General features: G+C 38.8%; 1 protein-coding gene across 7 annotated transcripts; it reads right to left on the reverse strand.

Annotated features, from left to right (window-relative positions):
• On the reverse strand, positions 1-27383 carry LOC142421658 (zinc-regulated GTPase metalloprotein activator 1A-like). Of its 7 annotated transcripts, none has more exons than XR_012778943.1 (16): positions 27251-27383; positions 26938-27094; positions 25609-25695; positions 24609-24705; positions 23303-23394; positions 22007-22066; positions 20891-20928; positions 17095-17141; positions 16158-16244; positions 15284-15328; positions 11260-11316; positions 7417-7468; positions 3000-3068; positions 2834-2899; positions 882-992; positions 1-147 (listed from the first exon to the last, which is right to left on the reverse strand). XR_012778943.1 is itself a non-coding variant. In XM_075526551.1 (16 exons), exons 2-16 carry the CDS (start codon positions 27047-27049, stop codon positions 74-76), a joined length of 1113 nt encoding a protein of 370 aa, XP_075382666.1. In that variant the 5' UTR covers positions 27050-27094; positions 27251-27383; the 3' UTR covers positions 1-73. The 7 variants fall into 7 exon arrangements, 5 of the variants coding, with proteins under 5 accessions (XP_075382666.1, XP_075382669.1, XP_075382667.1 ...); XM_075526551.1 differs by having other exon boundaries at positions 882-1011; XR_012778942.1 differs by lacking the exon at positions 1-147 and adding an exon at positions 1554-1645.
• Between the last annotated feature and the right edge of the window lie 312 nt (positions 27384-27695).

The following is a 27695-nucleotide window of genomic DNA, read 5'->3' on the forward strand; positions in this document are numbered from 1 at the left end:
TGTCATTCAGTCTTTTCTGTCATAAAAACCTTGCAGGGTTAAGCAAGCATTTCATGAGTTTTGTAGTTTGCTGTCAACTGTTTCCTTGTTTCTCTTGCACAGTAGCTATGAATACTTCTTTGATGGTCTCCTTATCCAAGTTCCTGCCTGCAAAGAGAAATAAATTAGCTAATTATATTTTACACTGTATTACAAGAACGCATGCAAGTAGCAATGTGCAAGTCTTCTCAGCAAAGAAAATGTTTATTATACCAATGAGTGAAAACAGAGCAGTATTAAAATTAAGCTGCAGGTAACAAGATAGCTTTAGATTTTACAGGCAACAACAGACTTCAAGCTGTACAAGTAAGGGAAAGGAGGAAAAATAGGTGTTTTTTTGTAATAAAGACACTTTCAAGGCAGAGAGTAACATGTAGGAAATAAGAAATGTACAACCTCAGCATTACAAGCTTTTCAGAAAAAAACCCAGATTTTATACATTTTAATGGCTATAATCACCTTCCTGACAGTTACTGAATATTTGATCAAACATTCAAACCATTCCCATCACCATATTTATAATTATGGATTTTAAAAATATCATTAAATATGCCAACATAATTTATGAATACTTAGTATTTTACGTATGCTATGCTATGCTATGTTATGCTATGCTATGCTATGTTATTCCACTAAAAGGGATAGTGTATATTCCTCTCAGGTGAAATATAAAACTGCTGGAGGTCTTGATGGATAAACCTTTGACTGAAGGTTATGCTGAACATACTGCTATTATTCTGGCCAGTTTAGGCTGATTGCTTTTCACCGGACGAGACACAGGACTGCATGCTGAAAGAACAGCTTCTTAAAGTCAAATGAGGAGATACGTAATTTCTTCTTACCTATTAGGACCAGTCTATTTGTTCTCTTTTCGTCTTCTTTCCAGGCTACTGCAGTCTCTTCCAGATCATAGAGCTCATGGACACCTTGGACTATCACCTGATGAGATTTGCCTTGAATAGATACCAGTCCCTTATCAGAAAAATAACTGTTAGGATATATAAACAAACCTTTATAATGAAATATATAAGAGAGGAAAAAAAACCTTTGAAACTAAGCCAAGCTGGGAAAAATATTCCTGGCAACTATGCACCAGTTAGTCAAAATAACAACGTAGTATGATCACTTTGACTCATAGCATCCATTCTCACATCTCCTTATTTTTTAAAAAACTAATAATTAGAGCTTGCCATACTCTGCCTTCTGTTCCTCATTTTGTCAGTATCCAGCATGTCTGAGCAAAACCAAAACGTCGTCTGCTACTATGTGACTCTGAATATATGTAAGATGTATGATGTATGTCTATGAAAGATTGATTGCCTATCAAAGATGATGTAAAATGGCCAAAAATGTTTGATTTCAGATTATTTTATTAAACTCTCATGCTCAGCATTTTCACTATTCTGAAACAAAATCTTTGAATACTGAAGAAAGAACAAACATTTGTGAGGTAAAATGACTAGCAACAGAATTAGAAGGGACTACTGTCAGAGTGAGCCCATTAACCCACATACCAAAAGTTGTATTTAGAGTTTTCATCACTTCATGTAAAACTTTATAAAATATTCTAGTGGAACACATTCTGTAAAACATGTCTCATACTTCCCTAAAGAAAAAAAAAAGAGTTAAAAATATTTCATGAAAAAAGGTCTGCATTTGACATATTAATTGGAAATCCATGACTATCACTGCTAAAAGGATTATGACTGCAGGTAAGAGATAAATAGAAAAGCAACAAACTTTGGAAACCATTCTATAATTACCTGGGGTTCATTTGCTTTGGTGTATTTGTCTGTGACTGAGGGCCAGCACACAGCTTACCACAGGTCTCAGATCTCCTAAAGAATTACTGTGATTCCAATGCTCAATACAACAAAAATGTACTTGTGCATAGCAGTACTGTTCTTAAGCTTAAGATGCATCAGTGGCTATTTTCTTCTATTTGTCAGGAAGAGGAAGGCAAGGATACTCTCGTTTTGTTGCTGAAAGAGCAAGAATACAACCCTTCTTCCAATGAAATTAAAATAATTATATCGCTATCCATGACACACAAGTGTTCTCAGAAAACAAACCAGAGTGTATTTTCTTCTATTTCTTACACCCTACCAAATGGCAGACTTGATTCTCATTTTTTAATTATTTACTTGGCTGCTTGGTATAAGGAAAATGAAAATATATCCTAAATTGTCACCTATACTCCTCTCAAAACCATGCAGCTGAAAAACACATGAAGTATTCATCCATGAAGGTGAATACTCATGGGCTGCATCTTTAAAACTACAGTCTGACAATACTGTAAAAAGTTTTAAGTGTAGACCACAACTAGTATTGCACTGCTATGTTATGCCAAATTCAACTTCTGCATATTATGTCAACAATTATAATTACGGATAGCAATCTATAGTTACATCCCTAGATAAGGAGACATGTATGTGAGATGGATGGAACCCTTCAAAGCAGCGGAGGAGAAAAATTAAAAAGTCATTTAACTATGTCCTGATTATTAACTCTGCCACTGATGTTTGGGACCGTACATCTTCCCTCTCAATTCAAAACAAGTAGGATCAATGTCTCCTTCTCTGCCAGCTATCTCCTTTTGAGCTGTTCCACCAGCCAGCACATAACAAACTGTCTCTACACGGAAGAATGACAAATTGCTGTTCTCCATTTTGTCTGCTCTGCTATAGTGATCCAGTCGTGCCTTTGATAGGTCTGCAACTGACAGCACACCGCAGTTTTTTAGGTGTGAAAGAGAAAAAGCACAAAACAAAGAATTTGGTCATTTCTGACTAACCTTCAGTCTTATGACGTCCATGGTGCGTCCAGTCTTATCTTTCACGTTCTTCTCCCACAGAAGATTCTACGAAAAGGAAAAGTGTTTTCATAAACAAGAGTGGCATGGGACAATTTTCTATAAAAAGCCACAATGATTTTTCAGTTGACAGTGATGTATTACTTACCTGAATAAAGAGATTTAAGTTTTCCTCTTTTATATTTCCTGGAACTTCAAATGTTACTGTAATTATACCCTGCAAATGGAAAGACCCACTTATTATTACCAAACTGAATAAACATTTCATTACATTAATTTCAAAAAGTGTTCTTTATAACTTGGCCTCATAAAAAAGCAACTATACACCCATGTCAAATTTAAAAAAAAATTATCCATTTCTATTCTGCTCTAATTTGCTATATTATGCTATACTTTTTTGTTCTGCTTGGGTGTGCACTTAAGGGGCATACACAATACTCTGAATAGTTTAATGCCATCAGCTTCTACCATATAATTCTTTGCTGTAGCTGATGTTTGTTCTCAAAGAAAGCCTAAGAATTTTAATTCTTATAGGCTAGTGAGCTCAATCTTTCAAATACGTTTAAGAACACTATTTTCTTGGCATACTGATGTTTGTCACAATTTCTAATCTTCATCACAATTCTATCAGACAAAAATTAATCAAGATATTTTTCACCTATCGATACTTTCCTGTTATGAAAAGCTTTTTATAAATAGACCATGTAGGAATAAATTCTGAAAATAAAGATGTCAGAAGTGATGTTTTATTCCAAAATAATAATAATAATAATAACAATAATAATAACAATAATAAATGTGTAGTTTAACAATTTATTACAAAATAAAGGAAATAATGTGTCAAACTTACTTTTGTCACTACAACCTCTCAAGGCATAGAATAACATACAGAGAATTAAGTTTTGTACAACCTAAAATTCTTTCAAATGATTACTGCTTTCGGATGACTAGTCTAACTTAAGAAAATGGGTGAAAATGAGTGTCTATGGGTAAGAATCGGGGGGTAAGAAAATGAGTGTCTATGGGTAAGAATCAGGTGGGGTCTCACAAGAGCAGAGTGCATTACTGCAATGACAAGGAATCCAGAAGGAGCCTTGGTTCTGGTACTGGGAATCCGTGATTGTATATTCTGGTGTGAGTGGTGCACCCATTACATGTGTGTGGATATGTGCAGACAATGTATAAACTGTTGGATAAAGTAGGGACCTGTGAAAGCCCTAGTGGGACAGGAAGATGACTGGGAAGACACAGGATGGTGCCAGCTTCAAACCCATGCACCCATGGCATGGGGCCTAGGGCAGCATCCAAGAAAATTAGCCTAGGAGTTGCAAAAGGGATATAACCACCACCTGTAAAACACTGGGAGAGGTGGTGTTTTGCTGTGGAGGTATGCCAGAATTTATCATATTCTCCAAATGGAGCCTCAGAAAGATTGGGACCACTTAAAATTCATCACCATCAGACTGACAGTCACTGTTAAACTAATGGTCTGCTAGAAGATATACTAGCAAATGCTCAGCAAGAACAAACCCTGAGTCAAAACTTAGCAGTTGGTAACACTGAACTGCCAAAGGGAAACTTGTGTGACAAGCCATCCAATCTACCATGGAAACAGTAAGCCAGTTTAAAATTAAGAGAGTCCTATCAGGCAGCCCATGTTACAGTGCTGCAGAAATGGGAGCACCGCTCCCCAAAGTGCAACCGCTCTGCGACCTTTTACTTGGAGTAATTAAAGCAGTGCAGGACACCTACGGCTGATGTCCCCAGAGGTCGCTTCTGCAGTGGCTGTGGTGGTGCTGGGAAGCTGGAGCAGGGCACTTGCAAAAGTAGGAAACTCTGGGATTTACTGATGGAGGGCTGTGCTGGGCTCGATCCTTCTGATCCCACAAACAAGACCCCTGTGGAGGGACTGAGAAGAAGGGACAATCAACTGTGATCACTCTGACTCCTGCTGAGTGTACAGGCAAGGGGTAAGGAATGCCAAAAAGGCTAAGGCCACAGACCAAAAGCTCTGACAGCTAGGCAGAGTCACTATTGCCCCTCTGGTATCACCTGATAACCCGGTGGGACATCCTATCGCTCAAGGAGTGACCTAGAGTATCATACTGGGGGGAACATGCCAAAGGCAGGTGCGAGATCAGCCTCATGGCAAAGCATGACAAAACTGGAGTTGTGAAAGGGTCAGGAGGGGATGAAAAATCCCCGTGCTCCCACACTGCAAACTGGGACTTGGAAAGGGGAAGAGAAGTCCTTCAAAGATCTACACCTGGGAGCTAAGGAATAACAAGCTCAGGAGAAAGGCCAGAGCTCAGTTAATATGGTTATAGGATGTAAAGCAAGCTCTGGGAAATCTAAGTCATCTGATGCATCATCTTACTCCCCAGCTGGGAAGTGCCCATGTTATACCAAATGAACACTGGTCACCATACATTTTGGTTCTGGATGACACTACAGCTGTTGGACTCAGAAACCAACTGGATATCCAATAGTGGTGCTACTCTGTGGTTGCACTGTTTTAACTGGTTGCTTGAATGTTTGCATGTATACTAAGACACGGTGAGTAAATTAAACAGCCGAGTGTCTTGGTTTGGTGTTTTGCAGGAACAAGGCCTGAATTTTACAGTAAGCAATGCTAACCTTACTAATCTCCAAAGGGTGGAGTCTGCAATGGAAACATGTAAATGCAAACCCTTATGATACTAGCCTCCATCATCCACTTGGCAGGAGATGGAGGTTAAAGGCAACAATTTTTAATGTGTATATTCAGACTGCTACAACTTAACCCCTACAGCCTAACTCTCAGTGGCAAGGAGTGGGATATGTTCTAGGTTTACATTCAGATTATATTAAGGGTAGAGTCTACAACCCATATATGTTCCTACAGCTCTTTAAGTATGTGTAAGCTTACAAGGCTTATGTAGCAGGGGGCTGCAATGCTGAGGGGTGTGGGAGGAGACCATCAGCTGCCTTGTGCGTCTCACAACCTATCCCAGACAGCTCTGAAGCCATACAACAGTAAAAAAAACCCAAACCATCCCACACATCTTCAGGCAGAGAAACACATGGCACCCTGTTAGAGAGACAGACACCTCCAGCCCCTTGGGACTGAAGCCCCTTTGGAGGAGGCATGCCATGCCATGCCAAAGGGGGTACCCACACTCGAGAGACTGCAGCTTGTTGTTTACCCACAGGGCAGGGGCACTCCACAGGTACGGAGGACCCCGCATGAACCACAGGGAAGGAACCCTAAGGAACAGAGCAGTGATGAGGAACAGAAAATCATTACATAAACACTCCCAACTTCCTATGCCACATGTGGCCTTGCTGGGAGAACTTGGACGGACTATGTGTAAGCGACTGAAAAAAACAGGGAAAGTTGGGGGACAGAGGGAGAGAGGAAAAGTGTTCATTTAAGTGTTTGTGTAATTGTTTTGCATTTCTTTATTTCACTACTCAAATCAGTAATTTAAGTTTTTGTTGCCTGGCAATAAATTCAGTAATTCCCTGACTTAAGACTGTTCTGCTTTTGAGAAGGGTCTGAGCAGAAAAAGATACTGTGATCATAACATAAAAAAAAAAAGAAAAAAAAATTAAAAGGGAGCCTTTCTAGTAAAACCTGTACACCATGGACAAGACAGGTGCTTAGAAGTAGCAATTAGCATAGAATGGTTTATATTCTGTAGGGATGATGGATCAGACTCTTTTTCCTTAAATTCATCTTTGAAATGAGATATGCTGATCACAAAAAATACTGTACTGGCTCAAATAAAAGCCACAAAGGCAGAAATGCTATTTGCAGTTGCATTATGCTAGCATCATTGTATTGCACACAGGGAGAGAAAAGATTCTGCCCTGATATAAACACACATTGGGTTGAGTACCAAGTACTGGGGACGTGGGGGGCAGGCATGAACACATTTTGGAGTTTAATTTGACATACTAAAAATAACATCAACAGAACTGTGTCTTTTTTTTTAGCATACATGTGCTTACCAGATTGATACCTAGTTTATAGGGCAGAATCTATGTCACTGTTACAAGTTAAATTGTTACTATTTCTTGTTAAAACAATGGGAAGCACTCACAGAATGGAAATCTACACATGCTTAACTACTTAGTGAAGTTTTATTACAGCTTTAAAGATTGCAAAATCATGAACAACATCTCCCTGATATCTACATACACAGACAACATATGGACAGAAAACCGACAGGATAAAGACTGGCTACAAGTTTAGGACTTGATTCTGCAAATATTAAAAAGAGTAGTGCTATTTGTCTGCCCCAGTAACACTCTCCATGTGAATCAATGAATGATGTGACTGCCTAGAGCAGTGGAAGCCTATAAGCTATTTTGGAAAGTAAGACTTACTATATCCATTTGGAATCTATCTACAACAAAGCACACTCCTATATGTATTCAATGTAATCTTCCGAAGATCTTAAAACACATTACTCCCTAACAGAAAGCTTCTGAAAAGGTAGCATGATTAGCATGCAATGCCTGCAATTCCCCGAACAACCCTGTTGTTACAAAAAGATTGAAGCAGTAGTTTTGGTAATTACCTTATCTAGATGTGCATGTGTTGTCTTTACATCCTCAAGCTTTTTCTGCAAACTGAAAATATGTAAAGTTAAACGTCGCATTTGAGTAGGATGGACAAAATGTCATTATTTCAAAATTTAAATAAACTCTTCAGTATTGCAGAGCAAAACTAAAATATCAAAGATAGGTGTATATTCAGAATAAGCTTCAACTGTTAATTCAGTTTTAATCTCAAAATAGGTATGTTTAATTATATTGGTTTGATCTAGTTAATGATTTAGAACATTAGGTTTTTAAAATATACACACAATTATAATAATGATTTGCAGTATCTGTGGGATTTTAAATATTATACTTCAAGTACAACACCCTTGATATTCCTTTGTGTAGGAACAAAAGGGAAACTACAGCACTACAGCAAGAAAGGAAAAACACTAGAATCTGTCTATTAGACATTGATTTTTTGAAAATAACTTTAGAAGGATGATTTGAAAAGCAAGAAGAAAAAAATGTACAAAGCTATTGCTTGTGGGAATGAAATCTGTAACACTAAGTGAAATACTGTATCATAGAATACCAGGTTGGAAGGGACCTGAAGGATCATCCTGTCCCATCTTTCTTGGCAAAAGCACGGTCTAGACAAGATGGCCCAGCACCCTGTCCAGCCAAATCTTAAAAGTGTGCAATGTTGGGGAATCCACCACTTCCCTGGGGAGATTACTCCAATGGCTGATTCTTCTCATTGTGAAAAATTTTCCTCTTGTGTCCAATTAGAATCTCCCCAGGAGTAACTTGCACCCGTTACCCCTCGTCTTTTCCATGTGGCTCCTTGTAATGAAGGGAATCTCCATCTTCTTTGTAGCTACCCTTTAAATACTGGAACATGGTGATAAGGTCTCCCCTAAGCCTTCTTTTCTCAAGGCTGAACAAACCCAGTTCTCTCAGCCTTTCCTCACATGGCAGGCTTCCCAGTCCGTTGATCATCTTTGTGGCCCTTCTCTGGACCCTCTCCAGCCTGTCCACATCTTTTTTGCATAGCGGGGACCAAAACTGAACACAGTATTCCAGGTGTGGCCTGACAAGCGCTGAGTAGAGTGGGATAATGACTTCTTTATCTCTGCTGGTGATGCCCTTGTTGCTGCAACCCAGCGTCCTGTTGGCTTTCTTTGCCGCAGCAGCACACTGTTCATGCATATTGAGCTTGTTGTCCAATCCTCTGGGTGCAGCCTGTCAGCCAGTTCCCCACCCACTACACAGACCACTTGTCTAGACCATAACGCATCAGTTTCTCTAGGAGGAGGCTGTGGGAAACCAAATCAAAAGCCTTGGAGAAATCCAGGTAGACCATGTCCACCGCTTGCCCACATCAACCAAGCAGGTTACTTTGTCATAGAAGGCGATCAGGTTTGTCAAGCATGATTTGCCCTTGGTGAATCCGTGCTGGCTTTTCCCAATCATGCGCTTCATTTGACTTGTGATAGCCCCCAGGAGGATTTGTTCCATAACTTTCCCAGGGACTGAAGTAGGTCTGATGGGCCTATAATTTCCTGGATCCTCCTTCAAGCCCTTCTTATACATGGGGGGTGACATTAGCCTTCTTCCAGTCTTCTGGGATGTCCCCTGATCTCCATGACTTCTCAAAGAGTATGCGAGGCCACTCTCCAATGTCAGCCAGCTCTCTTAAAACCCCCGATGGATATTGTCAGGGCCCATCAATTTGTAGGGGTGAAGCTCCTGTAATAGTTCACATACCAACTCTTCCTTCACTGGTGGTGGGTCTGTGTTTGCATCAACCTGGATTTTTGTTCCCAAGGCCTGGGGCCCAACAGTGCTGGTAAAGACAGAGGTGAAGAAAGTGTTGAGAACCTCTGCCTTTTCAGTGTTGCTGGTGACTAATTCACCTCTCCAGTTCAGCAGTGGGCCAGTATTTTCCTTCTGTTTCTGCTTGTTGTTCACGTACCTGAAGAACCCCTTCTTGTACTTTTTAACAGCTCTGGCCAATTTCAATTCGAGCTGAGCTTTTGCTTTTCTAACTGCATCTCTGCATGCCCTGCCAATGCCCTTGTAGTTCTTAACAGGTATTCACCTGCTTTTCCATCCCTGGTACACGTCTCTTTTGGTTTTGAGCAGACCAGAAGCTTGCAGTTAAGCCCCTTCTTAGGGAGGCTTAAGAAGAGATCCCTTCTCTTCCTCTGCCTACTTCCCTTACCTTTAAAGGGGATGAACTGTTTTTGTGCCTGCAGGAGAGCAGGAGAGTCTTGAGACTTCCAGGAGAGTCTTGAAAAACTCCCAGCACTTGCTAGCTCCTTTATCCTCCATGGAAGCTTCCCACAGAATCCCTCCCAATTGAGCTCTGACCTCAATTTCACTGTACAGAGTTTAAATAAAATCAAAAGAAATGGAACTTCATTTAAGCACTCTACAACCTTCTTGGTGCTTTTAGAATTTGTCTTTAAATGCTGCAATTTTACAGTGTTTCCTCTGTTTTAATACCAAACATTGAGAACCTCTAAAGGAACTGTGAGTGAAAGCAGAGAGAAGACTAGACCAAGGAAAGAAAGATTTTTTTTGTCAGCTCCTTAAGGACTTTCTCAGATTTGTAGAGCACAGCACTTCTTAGTAAACCTTGCAGAATGCCACTTAATATTACAGCTAATCAGATCTAACTGTGAATTGCCATTGTCAAGAACGATCCTTTTCTGGTTCACATCATCTTACTGCTTTCCCCCTGCTGTGTGACCCCAGGATGAGTCAGTTCAGCTAGCTGATCCATCATAAGAACAAAGGACATGGGTTTATGGTCTGGTTTATGACCTAATAGGTATCTATTGTGCATAAAGGATATATTTGCCTTCCTCCCCACTTAACTTTCCTTTGGATGCCTATCCTGATACCTCCCTAACGCTGCCGTTGGTATAGATCTGACTGGTACACTCAAGGAGCTCAAAAGAAACAAACACTACTTTTCACAGATCAGACAAAAGCCAGTGCCAGCAAAATGAACAGGCAGCCAAGAGTCAGGAAAAGCAGGCTATCCTTTGGATAGTACTGCACCAGTTCATTAGAAAATCTCACGTGTGCATCTCATCTCCTAGAGGTTACTAGCTTGCATCTTCTGCAATTTCTCCCTTCTGTGAATAAGGAAGTGGCTACGTTCCTTTACCTGAAGCGAACAGTGTATGCCCAGGAAGAAAAACAAAGCTGATACTGCCCCCAGCTGTATATTCCCTCCTTTCTTTTACGATTGCTCCAGTACTCCTTGCTCTCTTTGCTGAACAATTTCAGCACACAAAGTGAACAGAAAGCCCTTCTCCACTCACCTCCAATTTTACTTTTCAACCCATCTGGCATGCCAAACTCACATTTGGCATTAAAAAAAGAAAAAAAAGAACATGGAACATAGCAACCAGAATTTTTAGTGGCTTTGTTTGCTGTGGAACCTCAGCCTCTCATTGTTTTCTGTGAAAACTAAGGAGGCCTCCAGTTCATCATGATGTGAAGTGAGAAAATCTTTGAAATCCTTTAAGTTTTAAGAGAACCAGAAAAGAGTGTGCAAATCTGCTCTACTACTACTATTACACCAAAATTCGTATTTTGGGAAAAAAAGCCACCCAAGCACACACACTCTGGCTCATTTAACTTTACAAAGTCAAAAAGCTTTTGTTGCATGCATTTCAAGTGGACAAAATTCTCAGTCTCAGATTACCAATTATAAAGTGAGAACTTTAGTAAGTGACTAAACTAGGATTTCTAACAGAAACACAGATGCAAATTTGAGCCAGGATTTGAGTGTGTCTATTTCATGCATGTATTTATACAATGGACATTATTTCTAATAAAAGATAGTGAAATTAGCACCATACCTTATTCCAGATAAACTGTCAAAAGCATGCAGGTCCAAGACATTGGAGAGATCAACTCTAAACAGGGGGAAGAAAGCAAGCTTTGTATTTTTGCTATATTTAAATATTGTGTATACTTAAATAATTATTTTTAAAATGGTTCTCTGAAGCTTATGTTTCTTTTCCTATCTATCATTCTAATGCCATCAATCCTTAGCCTTATTTTTGGACATTAGTGGTTGGTATCATCTCCTACAAGGAAACGCAGTTTTTATTTACACAGTAATATGTAAGCACAGAAACATAATTTTTAAAAATATAGTAAAATACAAGATATTTCCAAGAAAGATGATAAAATCCCTCATCCTGGATGCCTGCATAATAACTGATTTTCCCTAAATGGGAAGAGGAACCCTGAAGTTCTTCCCACAATTATTCTGCAATCTTAATATTTACTAATATAGACCCTCCTCTCAACACACAAACCCCTGGAATATATGTGGCTTCTACTAAGACACTGTTAGCAAACAAATCTGAAATATACTATGAGGCAAGTGCTACTATGAAGAATTTTAGCTCTAACATCTGAAACTTAGACAAATGAAAAATGTAATATGGAACAGACAGCACTGATCATATTTACTTGTAAGAACAGCTACCTACAAACTTGCATAAGAAGCTTTTTTTATAAAAGCAATACAGACTATAGGTTTCACTGCTAATAGGAACTGACAGCTTTCTAAATGCATTTAATGGTATGTGGCTAAATACAAGGAACATATGAGAGGTTAAAAACAAAAAAAACCAAACCAAAACTAAACTAAACAAACAACAAAAAGAGATCTCTGGAGTGTAGCTGGTATTACTAAACTTTTACACTCAACAGTAGCTTTACAAAGCAGTTTCTGAGATGAAAGGTTTATAATGTAAAACACATAAATAACGCCTCTAAAGTTCAAGACCAACTCAGTGCTACTTGTTTGATCTTAGCCATGTTCTGAAAAAGCATATAGAAACACTCAAGAAAGTGCTATAATAGTCCCTTTTACATGTGGACTTTTGAGGGACAAACCCCGCTAATTAAAGAAGGTATGGTCTCAAATAACATGTTAATAAATTAATTTTGTGCTTATTTCACTTTTGGAACGTTTAATCATGGGAGAGACAGTATGTGTCATTCACTAAAGAATATTTATTAGTAACACAAGAGTTGTCATTGAGGACTGCATCTGAGGTCCACCTAATCTAATATCCAAAATTTAATGCTGGCTGGCATCAGACACCAGAGAATGGTACAGATGTGGATACTACATTTCACATATTGGATCTCTTCCTAATGGACATGGACAGATACTGTTTTAAGACTCAAAGCATGAAGTTTAATATCCTCTTCAAAATTGTTAGCCATGCTGGATACCACCATCTTGTTTACAGAAATTGGGTTGGTTTTTTTTCTTCATGTTGCAAAAATCTTGGCCTCAAACTTGCCTTGATTTCCTAGGGCAGTCAGAGACATGCATATGCAATTTATGAGCGGTTTAACTTTATCAACAGTTTGCTTCTTTTCCCCCCCAAAGCATTTCAGTGACCATTTCTGTACTTTGCCTTGCAACTAAAGAACAAGGAAGTCCTGATCTGCTTTCTCAAAACCACTGTTCATTCCCAGTAAAATCATTGCGTTGCCACTTCTTTGATTTCAGCTGGAGCACTCTGTTGCAAGTCTTTTTCATATAAGTGTTTTCCTAAGTCCTGATCATCCTTCATTATTTTCTTCCCCATTCTGTGGCAAAGGTAAAATTTCCCTTTCCTCATAATATAAGTTCCAGAACCTTAAAAATTAATATCATATTCCCAAAAGTTTACTAAATAGGAGGAAACGGAAATGCTACGATTGTATCTCTCCAACTCCATCACTTTGCAGTATTTGTTCTTCTTTTGTCTTTCAATCTTTCATGCTGCACTGAAAGTGCGTACATTAGATGAAGAAATATCACACTGCATGAAAGGTCATGAAAACTGTAAATAATACAGAAGTCTCAAAAATAAAAGATAGGCAAATTTGGATATTGTAAAATTAGCTATGAGCAAATATCCAAGATTTACCATCAGAATAAAATCTTAGTTAAATTTAACCTGGAGTCACCAGAACATTCTCGTCTCCATCTATAGACAGAGAAAAATGTCAGTAGCATTATTCTAATACGACTCAACTTTATTAAATACTAACTTAATAATACTGAATTTACAGAATAGGACAAATTAACAAAAGTCTAAAGTTTTGCAGCAGAATCTAGAGTGACTATTTACACATTAAAACTCTTAACATATCAAAAAAGCTGGTGAACTTTAAAAGATTGATTATCAAAATTGCTCACAAGTTTAACCACACCTGCTGTTTTGAACCTAAGTCCCTAAATGACAATAAATCCATTGAAGAAAACAACTTTTTGTATAATAGAGATGCATGCTGACTTAAGAGAAATTATTTACTGAGGATCACTAGAAGAGCAATGACTGAATCAATATGAAACACCTCTCAGTAACAGAATTTATGATCCCCTGTATAATATTGTTTATTCTTGTTCTAAGCATTCAACAGAATTTGCAAGTTAACAAGAAAGGAGTGTGAAGCTGTCGAAGCTACTTAAACATTTCACCTTCTTCCTTGAACAAAGTAATAAAAACAATATGAGAATAATCCTTATAAACTAACAAGACAGTCACTAAAGAGAATGCTTTTCATAGTGCAACTGTTCAACAGCAGGGCATAAAACTTCCAGTGATTAGACTGCAGACAGAATTTCAAGTAAGTTGAAATCAATAGAAATGTTAGCAAGATTAACATTTTTGGAAATGTAAACCAAGATGATCTTTAAAGTCAGACAAGCACCATCTTCAAAACCCTGGGTTACCAAATAAAATATGTATTCTACAGTCACTTGTTGATCCTATCTGATCAGCAAATATTTTTCTTTACACTTTCCAACTACATTTGGCAATAACTTTAAAAAGACAAGTATACTTTATTAAGATTATGTCTACTATTTTCCCTTCAAAAATTGCTTAAAACAAGAACATGTATTATAGGAACATTTATCACAATATAGTCAAATGATTGATGTAATAGTACACAAATCAGTCCTAGCCATCTAAAAGATACACTGCTCTCCTAATGTCCCTGGGAATACCATTTCTATTTAATTCCTTAGTAAAGAAGAAATTCGAGTCAGAATTTCAATGAAAAATAGCAAAAACAATGCAATTTACTTGTCCTTCTTATAAACTCCCTTGCACTGCTTTCAAAGTAATTTTGTAGTAACGACTTATCTGCAGCAGCCATCTTAAGTGAGAAGAATCTTTAAGCTGACACAACAGAAAAAAAACATTGTAGTACACGTGATCAATGACTAGCTGAGATACAGCTTGACCTTACAAGTTGCTCTTTAGTTACAAGATCTGGTTAACAAGTTACAACAAATGTTGAATTTCTACCTATAACACTCCCCTAAAAATCTGCTGCATGTTTGGAATATGCTGAAGCCAATTAAGCTACATCTATATTAGCATTTTTCAGGAACTTTCCAAATGCTTTTACTCCATAAATAGCAACATGACTAAAATGCAACTTTAATAATTAAAAGTCATACTAATATTAAACTTGAGACAAAATGCAGGTTTTGGAAAAATTAATGCCCGAGCTTTTGTAAAATCCACTTCTCATGTAAATAAGAAATATTTACAGTTATATTTCAAAGTCCAATAAAACTCACTAGGGATAAGCTCTGTAAACTAAGCTACATCTTAATAGTGATTTTTTTTAAACTAGTTATACGCTAGAGTGTAGGATGTGATAAGTAACAAAGAAAAATACATTTTTACTTCTTTAAAAAATTTCTTTTATCTAAATCCTTATTAGTAAAATAATTACTGAGTTAAATATTTCTAATTCAATAGTTTTCTTTTAACCAAACCAATCCAATAGCATACTTAAATCTGTCACAAAAGAAGCAGGATCTGGTACCTAGTAATAGTGGCCATTTAATACCTTGATCTTTGTGTCTCTAGAATTTTAACGAGTCCATTTATAGACCTAAAATAAAATAGAAAAAATCAGAAGTTAGATGAAAATGCAACTGTAATACATTGCTTGAACAACTTAAACAGCATGAGAAATAACACCACAACAATAACTCCAACTTTGTTATCAACTTGTTGAACAAAGCAACAGACACCCCAACAAGACTTCATTCTTACAACTTTTTCATACCCTAAGTAAGGGCTGGGGAACTTCACAAGTTCTGACAACAAAATACTACCAGTAAGAATAGTGTTTTCCTGTGCACGACTCTTTATGATACACTCTGCTGGGTCTAAGCATTTTTACTTTTAGAATTCAAACCACTAAGAGAGTTGTAAAGCATTTCAAAATTTCAGTGTTTCGTTTTGGTTATCATGGTACTGATAGAAAAAGATGGGACAAGCCTTTTATCATTAATTTGATTCAGACCACTGGTTCTTCTACACCCAAGACCATTATCTGGGACTTCCTCCATACATCTTTGTATTTCCTAGTGAACTCATATCTACTAGCAGATTTTTTTTTCCCTGATGCTAATTCAGAAAAATGGCAACAGCTTCCCAAAAATATAAGAATGTGGACACTTAAGACAAAGGCCTGTCCTTAGTAGGCAACATCAAATCTCATCTAGACAGGGAAACTGCTAAGTTTGTGTAAACACATAAAAGTATTGAAATGCCTTTAGAAAGGGGCAGTCTTTCTCCCTGCTGAGCTAATGATTTATGTCAGTGTAAACATGAGATCTAATTTCCGTATTAACAGCAAGAAGGAATTAACTATGTTTAAATAAAAATAACCTTTCAGCCAGTACAGTGTTATAGTTATGCCAGAAGTTTCATACCTGACAGATGTTCTGACTTTATTCAATTCTTCCCCTGAAACCAAATCTGTTTTATTGATGATTATAAGATCAGCTAATGCAACCTGCCTATGCATTAAGGGAAAAAAAAAAGGAGACAACATGAACAAATACTTTTTCTGTAAGGCAGAAACACCATCTCTCCATAGCACCAAAAAAACAGTATGAGTGTTGTTAGTACAAAAAGGCAAGCATTAATCAAACTAGAACATCATGGAGTATGACTACAGTACTACTGGCTTCTTGAGGTGCTCTTCTGTGCCGTAAGAGGAGTCTACCAAGCTACAAAGGCTTGTTAGTTTTGCGGGAGGTATTTTGGTTTGGGGGGGGTTTTTTGTTGTTTGGGTTTTTTTGTCATGGATTTTTTTTTTTTTTTAAAGAAGTCATCTAACCTACAGCGCTTTGTACTTTATCAACTTCACAGGCCCCTATTTCTCTTGTACATACTCTTTGCAAAGTTATACTTGAAGTCTCTTTGCTTTATGAAGACTTCTATTGTTACAATTACCCTTAATCATTGTGGCTCCATATCTAGCAAAAAATATTCCTCTATCTCCAGTTCTGCTTCAAGCATCTGGTAGATTCTAGCATGTAATTCTTTCTTCCCCCCAACACAGGTGGTTTTCCTTCACGTATGGAAAACCCCATCCCTTTTAAAATATGTATTAGAACAGTCAGATCTTGGCAAAAAGACCAAATGAAGCATGAAGTCACTTTTCTATTTTCTACCTCATTACACCAATCTACCTTGGTTTAAAAGCAAAGGAGGAGAGAAAAGCCTTAAAAAAGAAAAAGAAGCCATTTCTAACAAAAGAAAAAGAAGCCATTTCTAACAAAAGAAAAAGAAGCCATTTCTAATGAACTTCTATACAGCACGGTTCCTAACTGTGATATATAAAATTAATTTATATATCCATACCGAGACGCTTCGTTGACAAGGCCTTCTGGCTTTTCCTCTGTCAAGTGCTAGACAAAAATTAAAACAATTGGATTAAGCCTATTCAAATGACATTTAAATTCATTTGCAGTTAAAGGAAGTCAAAACCAATTCAGCTGAGGTATATTTTTCAACAAAGTACTGAGGCACATGGCATCTAGAATTTTTCTATAAAATGATGGCAACAAAGTACATTTATACATTCACCATTTCAGAAGCTTATAATTTCTTTTATGAAAACTCTTATCTTTCAATGACTTTTATGACTAGAATGCTAAAGAGTTGGAACACTGTATTATAGTATTTATTTTTAACTACTTTTCAGATTCATGATGAAGTTAAAAAAGTCACCATGACATAGAGTAGCCATGGAAAAATGTATCTGAAAAAATGAAAATGCAGTAATTTTTCTAATGAGTGTGATGTTGACTAACTGTTAAAGATGAGTTAGGCTTTCAGCACAGGATTTCATATACATAACTGCATACTCCTTTTCTCTGGAAGATTTGACAAACTGTACTTCTATAGTAAAGATTCGTAACTTTTTCTGGGTTTGTACGAATAAACCACTACTCCCTGGCAAGTCTGCCCAACATCAGTGTTTGTGGCCTATTCACCTGTAACTGGGCAGAAGAGTCACTCAGCGCTGACTAAAGGAGAAGCTTTTGGTCATGCTGCAGGAGTTTAGTATCTTAACCATCTGCAGCTTTGTGCTCCACCTGTTTGCCCAAGCTAACGTCCTGGCAGAAGAATTAGTGAAAGGGGAAAAAAAAAAATGCCTGCATCTCAAGCAGCAGCGTGAAGTTTAGCAACATAAAGCCTTACTTTCATCAATAATTTAGGCAGAGCAACAGACTTAACATTGAAGCAGCAAAGTTTCAACTACACGTTATTTTTTGCCCACTCTGCCATGGAGGCAGCCATGTCCAGGAAAGCATGCGTCACAGACACCTGGAGGCAGCAAAACTTTAAATTGGTGCTGTAATACTAGTAAAAGCTCACCTCTTACGCCTGACATCTCTGGGAAGATTAAAGAGTCCTGTGCATTCCTTCATCAGCTCTAAATGTACCATGAATATTATTTTAAAATTTGGTTTTAAAGACTCAAGAATACCAGATGAAAGTGGAATTAATTGTCATGGGAAATATATAAGTTTTAAAAAAGCAGGCGTCTTATTATTTGACTGAAAAACAAAACTAGATTACTGCATACTGTCAGTCTGTCACCTTAAAAAAAAAAAAAAAAAGAAAAAAAACTCTTTCGTGATTGTGCACAGCCTAAGCAGAACATAACAACAAGACTACTGGGAGGCAACCTTTCCTCCGTTTTCTTTGTAATCCTCTGTGTATTGATGCTATTGAATTAAATGTTGTCAGAGTTGTTACCCTGAAAAGGACAGCGCCAGTAGCGCAGGAAAGTAGAGAACCGTCACTTTCGTCCAACTGTTTGCCAGTGATTTAAAAAAATGAGTATTTCAGATTGCTGGGTGACAAATCCATTAGAGAGATAACCCATCATATCAATTACCACTTCAGTTTCAATTTGGCTGACTGGTCACAGGGTACTATTTGTCAGCTTTTCTTGTGATGGGTTGGTTCTTTGAAGCATGACACCCTTAAATTGCTGCGTATAATCTCAATGTCATTATCTGTATGGCTTTCAGAATTCTCTGAATCACAAGCAGCTGTTGAGGTCAAGCTTTGCAACCAGAGGAATTGCACAAGTTAGCAAGTCCTTTATACAAAGCAAAAGTTATTTATTTGCCATATAACCCAGAAAGTCTGAAGTTTCTATTATACTCAGTGGATGTCAGTGTTGTACAAGCTTACTGATCAAGTAATGTAAGAGTTTTCAGCAAGCTGTCAAAGATAGTAATGGATAGAAAAGCTGAATGTTTCAAAACATCGTGTTGCTTCTGACATACTACTTGAAAATTTAAATATTAGAATTTTTATTTTTTAAACAATAACAATTTGTCCTGTTTTCGGCTGGGATAGAGTTGATTTTCTTCCTAGTAGCTGGTATAGTGCTGTGCTTTGGATTTTAGTATGAGAATAATATCGATAACATGCTGATGTTTCGGCTGTCGCTAAGCAGTGTTTACACTGGTCAAGGACTTTTTTCAGCTCCCCATGCTTTGCCAGGTGCCCAAGAAATGGGAGGGGGCACAGCCAGGATAGTTGATCCAAACTGACCAAAGGGCTATTCCATACCACATGACGTCATGCTCAGTATATAAAGCTGGGGAAGAAGGAGGAAGGGGGGACATTTGGAGTGATGGCGTTTGTCTTCCTAAGTAACCATTACGCGTGATGGAGCCCTGCTTTCCTGGAGATGGCTGAACACCTGCCTGACCATGGGAAGGAGTGAATGAATTCCTTGCTTTGCTTCACTTGCGTGCGCGGCTTTTGCTTTACCTATTAAACTGTTTTTATCTCAACCCTCGAGTTTTCTTACTTTTGCTCTTCCGATTCTCTCCCCCATCCCACCGGGGGGAGTGAGCGAGCAGCTGCGTGGTGCTTAGCTGCTGGCTGGGGCTAAACCACGACACAATTCAATGCTGCTGTGTGCAACACAATTATATCTGATTCAAGCCAATAAATCAGCATTGCATGAAGAGGAAGATAAACAGAACAACATTTTTGCAAGTAATAAAACACATCTGATTAGTATGAGGGCACTCAGCTGAAAAGGGGGCTGACTTAAGACACACTGTGGTTTCTTGTGACAGTTGAGCTGATTTAAAAGTCGGTTCCTGCTTAAAAGGGCAAACCAGCTCTCTGCCCCCTCCCCACATTCTTGTCCCAACTCCTCCGCAAAAGTCCTTGCAAAACACAATGGCTTAACTCGCCAGACTGGCTGGCTAGGGTGTTAGATGAGTTCTGTCCCGGTGCAACAGAAATTGAAGAGAGGACAGGACTGCCCCCTTTCTGTAAATCAGCTGTTAGAGCAGCTCAACTGAAATGAGAAACCCAAACAGTCCAAACAAAATAAAATCTTAAAAAGGAGGAATCACTTCCTTATTTTTTAACCACTGTTCTTCAGTTTTCTCAGCTTTTTGCAGCCATTGTAAAATACAGAGATATTAAAAATACTTTCACAGCATGATGGGATTTTTATACCATGGAGGCATTTTTTCTTATGGTCACTTTTATTTTGAATCCTGCAAAATCAATACCTAATCAAAGTAGTCACTTCCTAAGTTGTTATGTTGCAAGTAATTATTTTTATGACTAGCTATTACAGAAAAAGTTGAATTATTTGATTTAATCTCAATTTCTGCTGTTATTCAACCTCACTGTTCCATAGATCTGTTCTTACATTACACTTTAGATCAATTACTCTAATACCTGCTCTTTTTGTCTGCTTCCATGTAATGAAATAATCTGCTTCCATGTAATGAAATAATCTGTAAATAATCTGAAATAATCTGTAACAAATTTCTCCACTGTTTCACTGTAATCCAAATGCCTATTTGGAATAGAATCAAGATTCCTGAGTGAAGTGATAGAACTAGAAGGAATCAAGTATCTAGCAACCTGACAACTCTTAGCAGACATGCTGCTGTGTCAGTAAGAATCTGAATTCCTGAAAATATCAGTACTTCCTTGTTCCCATTCAAAATATAGTACTAATGTACCACGGCAACTGAAACACATACTCATCCATTTTAAGAATTAAAGCAATTGTAAAAATATAATTCATCCAGATGAACTTTATTGCAATAGCTGTTCTAATGTCGCAGTTTTAAACCATGTAAGAAATCCAGTAACTTACCTGCAATCCATGCTTTGCGTCAACAACAGATACAATACCTAAAAGAGAAAATTAAAATGGGATATGTGCTGAAAGCAGCTAACAATGTAACAACTTGTAAACTTCCTGTACAATTACTGAAGTAAACGTGATGATACTGTTACAACTGCTTATAATACGTTCAATGCTTCCAGTATATCTGAACATTAGACTTGTAACCTAAGTAGTTTCTTATTTGTTATTCATATCTGTGGTACAAAAATGTCTACCTAACCAGATGAGAGAAATTCTCACAAGGTGGATGTTTCTCCTCCTTGTTGCACAGCAAAGTGGGAGAGGTATGCTTTTACAAGTTATCAAAACAAATTAAGGGGACTGACTGAGGTATAGAGTTATTCTGATGATAAGTGACCAGGAATCTGCAATTCTCTGGCAGAAACTTAGGAAGCTGTTTCCTATTGAACTGAATGTTTCCTTGGCTAGATAGGTATTTTACAGACTGATCAAAGTGTTAGTAGGATATTTTCTTTAGCCAAAAAGTAAGGTTTTTTCCTACGTTAAAAAAAAAAAAAAATCAACATTCAACATGCTCTTTAACTACATATAGTGATGATTTATATTACAGTAAACTCAGATTTTTAATGGAACACAGCAAATACTAGAGCTAACAAGAGTACAATAGGCAAAGAAGGCAGAAAACAAAACGCAGAAAAGCAGAAGAGTCCAGATGTTGACAAGTTAAGAGTTCACAAAAAAGGAAGACATTTTGGAAACACTGCATTGGAAAAAGAATAAAATAATGAGAGCTTTAATATTAATCCTAAATAATGTTTTATAACATCTAACTAATGAGGTTTTTTCCCCCCTTACACTACAATCAAGATCTCTCCATATCTGATCCCTTAGCAAAATGTTACACAACTTCTGTTGCATTTAGCAAACTGAAACAGCTCACCAAGTAGATAAACAAGCATCAGAATAAGCAAGTGGATCTCTATGGTCAAATTTGGGGATGTGAGAACCAAGATCATGTATTTCAAACATTTTCTGAAACCTTGCCTTAAATGATACAGATACATTACACTAAATCCAGATATGGAATGCCAATACGTTGGAAAAAAAGCTTGCACTTCTTACCATCAAGATAGATGTCGCTTCCCAGCTCAGAATCAACCCAGAACATGGAGGCCACAGCTCCTAAGAAGTGCATTACGTTTAGTTGCAAAATTGACATTTTCCAGTAAACTATCAATATTCAAAAATTTCATAGAAAAACTCTATTTGTAGTGCTGTACTTGAAACTCCACTCTTCCAAATTCAGAAAGCATCATAGATGTCAAATACCCAACCACACATTTGTTTCTCAAATACATAACCACACTTAGTTACTGGCAGGCTAAGAGTATTAAGCACATCAGAAAAAAAAAAAAAAAAAAAAAGAAAAATTCGTAACCAGACTCATTCTAACACCTAAAATTTTCTCCCTGAAGTGACAAGATGCAGTCCTCCAAACATCACTCTGTATCAACACCAAATACCTGTCAGTTGTTTGCAGTGCTTACTCATGCAAGATATAGCAAGGGCCACAACATCTAATGGTTTTCTGGTATGTATTGATTTTTTTTTTCCAAAAAGCTTAATAGTTTTCCAATTTGACTCAAACAGAATTTGTCTGTAACAGAGGCCAAATCAATGTCCTTTCTTTTGAAGAAAATTACTTTACCATGACAACTATTTAGCTTTGAGCTGGAAAGTGTCAGTCTCCTAAATGGGAAAAAACGGAATTTCTGATAAGAATTTCCTTCACTCTCAATCAACAACACATTTTTAATTGAGACAGTTCAGAGACAATTGTTTTAGATAGCTATTACAAACATGAGCTCAAGTTTAAACACCTTTTTATAATAAGTATCACTAAAGAGCACATATGGAATTTGTAAGATCTGTTATTGCTCTGTACCTACCAGAAGAATGTATTAGACTGTTTCGCAGTGTATTGTATGACTTCACAAAATATAAGGCACATCACAATGTAACAATACATCAGATGGTAATAATTTATACTTTAGAAGGAGCAATGTAGAACAGCAAAAGTCTACTGAAAACTACTAGTTTCAGAGTGTGCTTCTCTTCTCCAAGCCCAGTGTCCTCTCTTGACAGAAATATATTTTAACTGGATTTCTGTTAAGCATTAGAGTCAATTTAGAGCAAATTCAAAAAAACAAAACAAAACACCCAACCAACCAACCACACCCACAACCCCGCCTCTGCACCTTACCCAATTCAGTTTTAGTCTATATAGCAATCAAAGCATGTGCCTGACAACTCACCACTTTATATTACATTTTGCACAGTGAACTGACTGGTGAGCAAATAAGCACTTTGTAAAAACAGAATAATTATCATGGTTATGAACATCATAATGTGAACTACCTGGGTCTGCCAAACCAGTTGTTTCTAACAATATATAGTCAAATTTTCCTCTCCTTTGCATCAGGTTCTCAATAGCCTTCACACCATTGTCCCTGTAAGAAGAAGCAATTAAACCTGAGAACGGAGAAAACAAGCTAAAACATGTATAAACATCTATCTTCCGACATAGAACACTGTCTCAGTATCATCAAAGCAAAGGCCTGAGTCAGGACTTACAGTCTACAATGAAAATTCAGTCATCAAGCTGCTGCTCTAATATTAGGCAAATTGTAGTTTTCTGCTTCATTTTAGTCTGAAAATAGTATTTTCCTATTCCCAACAGGCATAATAAAGGTGATTTAAATAAAGATTTGTTTTCAAACACTGAAAACCCTGTAAAGAACAGTAGGGCTGTGTAAATATTTAACTATTTGATTTGGCAGCTAAGATTACAAAAAGAATCTTTTTGTATGGAGGGGGTGGGGGAACTAAACCATGTTCTCTTGCCTTTCCATCTCACCTACAGCAAAATGAAGATGTGTCATTTACTTAAATCTCAGCTGATGAAGTCTGCCTGAAGCAAAGTGTATGGCACTTTATATAAGAAAGCAATGTATATAAAACATAGCAGCAATGGCAGCATTCCTTACATCCCAGTAGAATGCAATGCAATAGGGTCTTCTGTTTTCCACTTACTATCCAATTTAAGGCATAGGACCAGTTCTCCCAAATTTTCCAGACAAACAGGCCATCACCCTTATTACAAACTTAGCACAAACAATCCAGCATTCAAAGAAACAGGGTAAAAACATGTCAAAGAGACAAATACAGTCCTGCTTTTTAACGTGACCATCAGCTTACAATTCGGAATATTGTGTTTCATCAGGTCACCAAAAGGTTCTCCCTCCACCTTGAGGTACACAATATTCATGCAGAAAATTAAATATACAGAGAAAGAAACACAGATTAAGTATTTAATGTGGAAATTAGGAAACTTGAGTCCTAGTTCCAGCCTCCCTGAATCTTTAGCTCTCTATATAAAGGCATATAATACTAACAGAAGAGGGACAGCTCCCTACCCTACAATACCCCAATGGCGTATAATTTGATATTTAGATTATTTTTCTGAAAGACACTAAGTCGAAATCCAGTGAGGCAGCAAAAGGAAATAAATTTCTACATCCCAAATTCCAATTCTTGTTTTATCTGACAAAAGAAGTCTCAATCAATACTACCATCAGTTTTAGGAATCAAATCCTGGATGTCTCCTCCTCTCCTCAATTCCCCCAAAACCCACTGTAAAACTTGTACAATAGTCCTTCCTTACTTTACTGAACAGCACAGGCAGCCATTTCTGAGCTCCAGCCATTCTTCATAGAGTTCTCCCCCTTGACTGATTGCCAGGGACTTCTCCAAGGCACTTCCTGGAAATATAAGTGGTACTATAATTTTAACCTACAAATTTGCATGACAATGCCTGCAAAAGAGATATGAAAGATTCAAGTTGGTATACATTTTTACTCTTGGATTATATTTTTTTTCTTCTGAGACCGTGTTTCTGACATGTTCTTTAGAAATTAGTATTTTCCATTTTATGAGAAATCTAAAAGCCAAAGTCAAGTTGGTTCTACAGAGACCAAAACCCAGAGGATGAAAGTACAGCATAACTGCCACAAACTTTGCTAAAAGAAAGGGAAGTCAGCCTCTACCTCCATATCAAATAAAGGCTCTGTCTACACATTTTATTTTAGGCTCCGTGACCAGAAAAGTGGCATGCATCTTTGTCAATGAAAACAAACAAACAAATAAAAAACCCACCACCAACACAGTGCAAACTGTAAGCAACGTTGACTATGGTACAAGATATGAAATTATAGCCATAACAGTTAAAAATCCTGAGAAGGAAAGCAAAGAGTTCAAAGAACCACAGACACCAAGTACACATCTCCCCATTTACTCAGTCTAGGATAATTTGTGATCTGTAAGTGGCTGAGGGGAAAGGAGAGAAAAGAAAATATTATCTACCAACACGTTATTTTGATTTCCATTTGCTTGAAACTCAGTAGGACAAATGGAGGTATAGCACTTCCAACAGGGTGACATATTCATTTACTTGACTCTGAGGGACTGAATTTCTGTACAAACCAGACTAATGCATAGCATTACTTTATGAACATCAGTCAAAAGACTTTTTGCCCTTCTGAAGGCTATGAGGTATGTCAATAGTTTCAGTAATGGATTTTAAACCACTATGTTCTTAATTTCCAGAAATTTTATACATTTGTCATTTTACAGCTAAAAAAAAATGTTTCTGCAGGTTTACATACCTTCTCCAAATTCATTCAGAATAACTGCTATTCTTTTATTATGCTGTTCTGTCAGTATGTAATTTAGAAGTGTTGTTTTCCCAGCTCCTAGAACACAGATCATATGTCTATTAAAATGTTAAAAAAAAAAAAAAGCTTAAATTTTCAATCAAGAAGTAAATACTGTCGTGCACATACACACTTCGGACAAATCTGATCTCTTCTGAAATATGAGTTTTCATTCTTCTATCCTGCATTCTATTATAACACTGTAAAAATTAATTTGTAGAGATATTTGACCCCATGGAACTAGTAGCACATTAAATCTCAGCTTTAAAAGACCCACAGTTTTCCTTTCACTAAGTGTCACTGCTTGGTAAACTTACAAGTCCCCTACCAACTGGGCAGCCTTTTCCTAGAAAACTCATTTTTATGTTTCTCTTAACAAAAGGCGCTCTCATTCGTCCCCCTCCCAATGCTTTTTCTGACCAGTTCTTTTGTCATCCAGTAGTCACTGATGTGCTACTCTACCATTAGATGAGGCATTCTTAAGCAAGGTGTTCACCACCTCTGTAATGCCACATTACTAACAGTTTCATCCCATGCACAAGATCACAACTAGGGGAATTTGGTAAAACAATCTTCCTTCTCTGCCCTTAGGGTTTTTTGAGAGAGTATGATGCAGGGCAAAGTTCCAACTTTTAGAACAGTGTTGGCGATCCTAAATTTAAGCTGATCTTTACCATATATAACTATATTTGAAGCTCAAAATAACTGTGTTGGTTTAAGAGAGGGAAGCCAAACCTCACATTTGTAAGACTGCAATTCAGTCTGCATTTAACTGAGGCAAATACTTTACACTACTCTGACATTAAGTGGCAAAAAGCGATTTGTCGAACATGACCAGAACAAATCGAGCCCTGAAAACGGGGTGGTAACAGCAGCAACAGGAGCTTGCACAGTTGCTCAAAATCGTTCTGCAAATCGAACTGGAACCGCATGTACTAGGAGCGGCATGAGGACATCGCGCTGAAAACGCCGTGAAGCGCTGAATGAGCAGCGCTAGGGACTCCTTTCTGATACGCCACCAGGGCCTCGCTTACTCACCTAACTCGTGGGCACGGAGGCTGCTGTCAGACCCGCCGGGGCACCCCTCCGCCCGCCCGGCGGTGTGCGGGCCGCCCTCCGCAGAGCCCGGTCGCAGCCCCGAGCCCCGTCGCAGCCCCGCCTCTCACTCAGGGGTTTCCCGACGCCAACAAACCGGAGCCCGCAGGCCTGCCGTACGGCTCTTCTCACCGCCGGGAAGAGCGGCACGCCGCTGGCAGGAAAGCGGGGCAGGCCGCTCCTTACCCAAGTAGCCTGTGATGATCGTCACGGGGATCTTCCTGCCGGGGCTGGAGCCGGTCTCCTCCGCGCCGCCAGCGTCTATCGGGACCAGGTCGGGGCAGTCTTCGTCCTCCATGACAGCGCGGGCCCCCGCCGCTCGGCGCAGCCTAGCCGGCCCCGGCTAGGTAAGAGGGAGGGACACCGGGCAGGCGATGCGGCGGTGCCAGCCGGGGAGGGCGCAAGGCGCCGCGCTCCCCTCAGCCGCATTCCCGCGCTCCCCCTCCCACCGCCGCCCGCCTCCCCGAGCCCCTGCGGCCGGGCGCGAGCCGCCACTCACCTACGGCCGCCTCACGTCACGTAGGGCACGTCACGGGCCGCCGGGCGGCAGCACTCAGAAGCACGGCAGACATGCGCCACGACACCCACGCGCCCGCAGCACCTCCCCTTCGCGCATGCGCCTTGACCCTCACGGCGGCCTCCAGCCGGGCTCTGCCGCGCAGGCGCAGCAGGAAGGAAGGCGGGGCGGGGGGCGTGGCCGAGCGTGCGGCCGTGCCCCGCTGAGGTGCCGCGGCGGTCGGGCGGGGCTCGGCGCGCCGCGCGGGCCGGCCGTTAGCCGGCTGTTAACGGCCGGGGGCTGGGCAGCCCGAGGTGCGTCATAGCGGTGGCGTGCCTCCCGTCAGACACGGCTCCAGGAGGCCAGGTCCTCCCGTCCACTACTACTACTACTCAGGAAGAGAAATGTCGGTTCTGACCCATGGGGAGCGCTGAAGACGTTCCTGTCT

Source organism: Mycteria americana, chromosome Z (genome assembly GCF_035582795.1).
Source record: "Mycteria americana isolate JAX WOST 10 ecotype Jacksonville Zoo and Gardens chromosome Z, USCA_MyAme_1.0, whole genome shotgun sequence".
Taxonomy (NCBI): domain Eukaryota; kingdom Metazoa; phylum Chordata; class Aves; order Ciconiiformes; family Ciconiidae; genus Mycteria; species Mycteria americana.

Excerpts from the sequence above, each read along its gene's own strand:
- LOC142421658 (XM_075526551.1), bottom strand. The coding sequence starts at position 27,049 with ATGGAGGACGAAGACTGCCCCGACCTGGTCCCGATAGACGCTGGCGGC. Across the intron at positions 23,395-24,608 it reads TGCCTGTGCTGTTCAGTAAA|GGACAATGGTGTGAAGGCTA; the intron begins GTAAGGAAGGAC and ends TTCTTCTTACAG. Across the intron at positions 17,142-20,890 it reads ACGCAAAGCATGGATTGCAG|CACTTGACAGAGGAAAAGCC; the intron begins GTAAGTTACTGG and ends ATTTTTGTCTAG.